The 6,257-nt window shown below is 45.2% G+C and overlaps 1 protein-coding gene across 1 annotated transcript; it reads left to right on the top strand.

The window, feature by feature from the left end:
• The first annotated feature begins 829 nt into the window (after window positions 1-829).
• On the top strand, window positions 830-4,810 carry LOC125521994 (ADP-ribosylation factor 2-like). Its single transcript, XM_048687059.1, has 7 exons — window positions 830-1,083; window positions 1,593-1,753; window positions 2,706-2,776; window positions 3,143-3,262; window positions 3,534-3,652; window positions 4,133-4,214; window positions 4,525-4,810. The coding sequence occupies exons 1-7, from the start codon at window positions 845-847 to the stop codon at window positions 4,528-4,530; spliced, it is 798 nt and encodes a 265-aa protein (XP_048543016.1). The 5' UTR covers window positions 830-844; the 3' UTR covers window positions 4,531-4,810.
• The last annotated feature ends 1,447 nt before the right edge of the window (window positions 4,811-6,257 follow it).

Below are 6,257 nucleotides of genomic sequence, written 5' to 3'. Positions count from 1 at the left end.
TGAAAAACGTAATCTCCTAAATGCGTTCCACTTAAAAGTACACTGGCCCTGGGTCAACGCCTTGTTAGGCTAACCGGTGGGGCTCGTGAGTGCTGAGATCAAACGCTCGATTGAAGATAGTATTTTTACTCCTGTTAAAATTTCTAGTGACAAAATAGGGTTGTAGATTGCGTGGCGAACTTTAGGCGTAGCGGGGAAAAAACCGCGCGCTGGCTTAACCACCCCATCTATTTTGCGGAGCTTTTCGGTGCAAGGACATGTTCTCTCCCTATTGACGTCTTTTTTTATCCGGTTTCATTAGTAAACCGAATCAACCTTTTTTTTGAATAAACTGAATCGATATCTTTTTGAGCCATCCCTTATGTGTTATTTTTAAAAAATACTTCCTCCTACGGAGGTTGTACTACTTCATCTGTTTTTATCTAATGTGCATATTAGATTTGATTGAAGTTAAACTTTATAAAGTTTGATCCAATATATAAAAAAAATAACATAAACATTTACCAAAATAAAACTATATGATGTGAAAGTACATTCAATAATGAATATAATAGTATTGATTTGTTATTATAGTAAGTATATGTTAATATTTTTAGCTTTAAACTTTGTCAAAATTTATAAAGCTTGACTTTGATCAAAGCTAATACACGGAGCAAATAAAAACGGAGGGAGTACTAGGCAGGAAAGATCTCTATCTCTAATGTCAAAAGAGAAATGAATCTTGAATCACCGCTATTTTCTGCTACCTGATTCTCGATGGACACGGTCCACATTTACCGCCCAAGTTAATGGCACCGCACGCAGATGGACCCACGCACCAGCTGGCCCACGCTGCGTGCCCTCTATGCGCCTTCCACGAAGGAATCCGGCCCCACCTGCCGGTGACCCTCCAAGCAGCTCCCTATATAGACTTGCTCGTGTGCGGCCATCTCGGCCTCCCTCTCTCTCCTCCATTTCTCTCCTCCTCCTTCTCCTGCCACCGATCCCGAACCAGGGAGGAACCCGGCGCGAGGAGGGCAAAGGAAGAGAAGAGGAGACCGCCGAGCCCAGCGCGCGCACACGACAGCAGGCGCCGCGATCTCGGTAACCACCATTCGCCGGATCTCTCCCCTCCCCCCGTCGACCCTCCTCTGATCCGATCGGCGGTTTGGTCGGCCGATTCGTGATCTTATTTTGCCGTTGCCGTGATCGCGTTCAGTCCGCGTGGTTCTGGTGGATCGGGGGCGTTCGATCTCATTCATCGTCCCGTCGGTGTCCGGTAGATGCGGTCGGTTTTTTTACGGTGTGATTTGAGGAATCCGCTGCGCTTGACCGGCTTCGGTCGGCCCAGCTTTGTTTCCACGCGGGTGCTCGGGAATCCGGCACGATTCCCGCGCGAGTTGGTCGCGAATCTGGTCCGGTTTGGCGCTGTTCGTGCGCGGTGCGGCGGATCTGGTTGCTGCTCGCATCAGATCTCGTAGATCTAGTTGGGTGGCTTCGATTCTGGAGATTTTTTATAATTAATAATAATACTAATTCTTATAACGAGCCTGTGTCTGTGTGGATCTATGGGGTTGACGCTTTGGCCTCAATTTTGTTTCGTTTGGTTTCAGCGCAGGAGCGGAGATGGGGCTCACGTTCACGAAGCTGTTCAGCCGGCTCTTCGCCAAGAAGGAGATGAGGATCCTCATGGTCGGTCTCGATGCGGCTGGTAAGACCACCATCCTCTACAAGCTCAAGCTCGGAGAGATCGTCACCACCATCCCCACAATCGGTAAGCCCACGTTCTGTGTAAACTTTCTGTACAGCATGTTGTTTATCTTGCTGTTACTTTGTAAATATATAGTCTCAATATGTTGTGGCAGCTTTAGCTTCGGACCGTGTGCATGTAATGAGTGTTTCATGGTAGGCAAGTTAGAGACCATTTTAGTGCAGAGACGGTCTTGCCTGCCTTAGGAATAACATTAATGCTTTTGGTAATGAAGATTACTTGAAGCTGATCACGAGTTGATTATATGTTTCATTTGTATCTTATTTTGGTAGCTTATGTATGTGCTATTTTCTGTAAACGAACTTCACGTGCCATGTTATTTGTACGTACATTAAAGCTTCTATATTTGAAAAGCAACAAGTTGTCCAAAAGAAGCCTAATGGAAGACAAACCATTCATGTTTAAGGTTGCAAGTTGTCTGCTAATTGTTTTGCATATCTGCAAGTTCAGTTTGATAATTGAGCTTGGGAGTTCAGTCAAGTCAGGATAGAGTGTCTGCACTGTAATTGTGATCACACAGATCCAGGTGTGTTAGCTCTATCATAGTGATCACACAGATTCAGGCGTGTCAGCACTGTCATAGTGATCACACAGATTAAGGCGTGTCAGCACTGTCATAGTGATGAGTGATAACACTCATTCATGTCATTTTTTTTATTGTCATGTATATTGGATGAAAACAATTATGTTTAGTAACCATTAGCAAATGCTGAATCATTCCAAAGTGGCAACTCATGAGCCGCATAACCTCCTGTAAGAGTTCTGACTAGTGTCTGACCTTGACATGCTTGATATTTTTCTATTAACAAAGATATGCATCTCATGCTGTTGCTGTGTGTTCAGATGCTTATTTATCAAGGATTTTGACCATGTTAATGTTCTAGAACTTTACTCTGCTACTTTGACATCACTGTCTACATATGCTGATGAAATCTGAATGTTTTTGGATATGCAGGGTTTAATGTCGAAACTGTAGAGTACAAGAACATTAGTTTCACCGTTTGGGATGTCGGGGGTCAGGACAAGGTAAGCAAAGTTCCTGAAGGCCAATAATTTTTGTTTGGCCACATATACCTTAGTTTAGTCATTTATATAGCAGTTGCACTATAGGAATTACACTGAGGGGCATGCCTTCTTTGAATTGCCGTTAACTTCATCTTCTAATTGGAATTTTGGAACATGCCATTGTGTTGTACTCCCTCCGTCCGGAAAAACTTGTCCCTCAAATGGATGTATCTAGCACCAAGTTAGTGCTAGATACATCCATTTGAGAAACAAGCTTGGGACAAGCTTTTTCGGACGGAGGGAGTATTGAATATTTCTATCTTCATGTTGTGATCTATTTTCCTTGTGTGCTTCTCATCTAATGTTTTGTGCACTTGCTCAATACAGATCAGGCCCCTGTGGAGGCACTACTTCCAGAACACCCAGGGTCTCATTTTTGTCGTGGACAGCAATGACAGAGAGCGTGTTGTTGAGGCAAGAGATGAGCTTCACCGGATGCTGAATGAGGTATCACTATAGGAAATAAAGCAATGTCAACACATAGACTACTATTTAAATTCATAAGTGGCTTATGTTTTGTAGATTCCTTCACTAGGTTGTCGGATACTTATTGGATGTAATCTCTTGTCTATTATACTTAGCATAATAGTAAATGTACTAGTGTCTCTCTGACAAGGGAATATTACTGTTTTAAGATGCTGCCTTGTGGAAGGTTAGCTCTTATCATCATTTCAGTGGCACACTTATTAATGATGGCAATGCTGTATTATTGTTATAGGATGAGCTGCGCGATGCTGTGCTGCTGGTGTTTGCAAACAAGCAAGATCTTCCTAATGCCATGAATGCTGCTGAAATCACTGACAAGCTTGGCCTGCATTCCCTGCGCCAGCGACACTGGTATGGTTCCTAATCTATGGTGAATGGAAGTTACCTTGTTTGACAATAGTTTTATGATTGATCTCCAATAACACGACTATCTTAAATAAGTACAGCTATTCTCTCTGTTCCTAAATATAAGTCTTTTTAGAGATTCCAATATGGACTACATATGGAGCAAAATAAGTGAATCTACACTCTAGACTACGTCTATATATGTACATCCATATGTAGTCCATATTGAAATCTCTACAAAGACTTGTGTTTAGGAACGGAGGGAGTATATTTTAATATATGGGAAGCAACAAAACTTGAATATGTGTAATAATAGTCTTGTCTTGAGGTGGTGATACACTGGTACTACTATTGTTACACAAATTAACATCTATTCACAAGCCAAGTACTCATTTTGTACCACCGAACCTATGTTTTATGGCCTTTTCTATGAAGACTCAATTTACAATAACTTGCTCTGAACTTATGTTTTGCTACTTGTTTCAGGTACATCCAGAGCACATGTGCTACCTCTGGGGAGGGGTTGTACGAGGGCCTTGACTGGCTGTCCAACAACATTGCCAACAAGGTGCGTCAGCTGGCCTTATTACTATGTGCCTTGTTTTTTGACCAATTGTTCGAACATCCATACTTATGGCAGCTAGGTCCATTCGATACTTGATGGTTTTGAAATAGTGCAAACACACATGATTTCCCAAGCTGCCACCTGGAACATGGAAATAAACTGTACCTGGCAGCTTTAGTATATGAAAATTCTCCAGTTTGCATCTTTCTCTTCTGTTGTTGCTACTTAGTTCTACTCCGTATTTACTCCCTTTGGTGTCTTTTTGGATTGGTTTCTGCAACTAACCACCTGTGTGTAATTTCCTGATATATAGGCTTGAAGCATCTCGGCAGGGGCTTCTATGGATCTGGATAAGCTGGATATTCGGACTAATACTGCCTTTACGTATTATAAACTATATAGTCTTGACAGATAATGTGGGTGTTTTGGAAAGATAAAGCTCTCTGTCAAAGAGCTAGCTATCAGATTGTTTTCGTGGGTGTTAAATTGTCCGTGGCGCTGTTTGTTTGCCCATCATGGTTTTACTATGTCCGCTCTGTACTCTGTACTCGCCACTCCGTCAGACTTGATACATTGTAGTATTGACTTGTCTTGGCATAGTTTGTCACCGTGTCTTCTGAATTGCTATCTCTTGTGTTGATTTCATGTGCAAAGTATGTTTTCCATCCCGAAACAACGTGATCAACTGGAAATGCTGTGCAAGGGGCATTCCATGGTCTCTTGATGACCAAATTTTCTTGTATGTTAGGGAAGGCAAAAAATGGTTTAGACAGTAATATTCCCCTTCCCCAAGCTATTGGAAATAGGAAACGATACAAACACTTGCATCATGTGGAAGGCGTGGCTGCGGACATCCTGGCTGCCTGCGTTTCCACGGTTGCTGAAGCGGAGCACCTGGTTCAATTGCCGTTGAGCCATATGAAAAAAAGGTCAATTTATGTCATTTTAGGCTAGACAGTGCAGAATTCACGGCCAGTAAGCACCACTTAGCTCGTTAAAGAATCTGAAGTGTTATGTGGGGAGAAAGAAAACACGTATACTAAGAGCATATAGAGCCGGGCGCCTCAACACCTCGGCGTACGGCCTGGTCACTGACCAGTAAAAAAAAATCCGATCCAGACAGACGTCTCAAACTGGCCTCAAATGCCGACGCTCACCGGCATCCCTTCTATCCAGCCTAAATCTGGGGCAGATACGGGGTTGTTCGGACGGATGGCCCGGTCAAAAAAAAAAAAACCCGATCCAGACAGGCTCCTCAGACCAATCTCAAATGTCCAGGCTGGCCGGCACCCCTCATATCCAGCCCAACTTTAGGATGGATATGGGGTGGTTTGGGCGGACGGCCTAGTCAATGACCGGTCAAAAGAAAAGCAATCTAGATGAGCTCCTCAAACCGGCCTCAAACGTCCGGGCTGACTGACACCCCTCATGTCCAGCTCAAAGCTGGGGTGGATATGGGGTGGTCCGGACGGACAGCCCAGTAAAAAAAAGCGATCTAGACGGGCGCCTCAAACCGGCCTCAAACGCTCGAGCTGACTGACACCCCTCGTATCCAACCCAAATCTGGGGCGGATATGGGGTGGCCCGGGGGCGCCAGGCGCGTCTGCCACGTCGACCTGATCCATGCTGGTCCATCTGACCCCACATATATCCGTCCCCATCCGCTCCATGGAAAAAAACCCTAGCCACTTCACTTCAGTCCACTTCACTCCACTCCGCCCCAAAGCTTCCGTCCGGCGATCTCCAGCCTTCCCCACCATGGCAGGCTGCGAATCTGACTCCAACCAGTCCAGATCCGCCGACTGGGGTGTCGTCTCGTGCGGGCTGGAGGAGACTATGGCCGTCCGCATTGCCCTCCGTCGCTCCCGGGAGGACCGGACCCAACCGACGATGGGATCTGTCCGGCGCGAGACCATTGCGTCGGCACATCGGGCGCTCGGATCCTCCCGGGAGCCTTCCAATCTCCCTTTCCCCATCACCGGTCCGCTGGAGTATGAGTGCTAGCGGGGCCGGTGTGCCCGCGCGTGGGAAGGAAAGGATGAGAGT

This window comes from Triticum urartu, chromosome 1 (genome assembly GCF_003073215.2).
Source record: "Triticum urartu cultivar G1812 chromosome 1, Tu2.1, whole genome shotgun sequence".
Taxonomy (NCBI): domain Eukaryota; kingdom Viridiplantae; phylum Streptophyta; class Magnoliopsida; order Poales; family Poaceae; genus Triticum; species Triticum urartu.
This window is presented reverse-complemented; position numbering and strand designations above follow the sequence as displayed.

Bases quoted from the DNA above. Each gene is read 5' to 3' on its own strand.
- LOC125521994 (XM_048687059.1), top strand. From the start codon at position 845: ATGCGCCTTCCACGAAGGAATCCGGCCCCACCTGCCGGTGACCCTCCA. The intron at 2,777-3,142 runs GTAAGCAAAGTT...TGCTCAATACAG, and splicing joins ATGTCGGGGGTCAGGACAAG to ATCAGGCCCCTGTGGAGGCA. The intron at 3,263-3,533 runs GTATCACTATAG...TTATTGTTATAG, and splicing joins TTCACCGGATGCTGAATGAG to GATGAGCTGCGCGATGCTGT.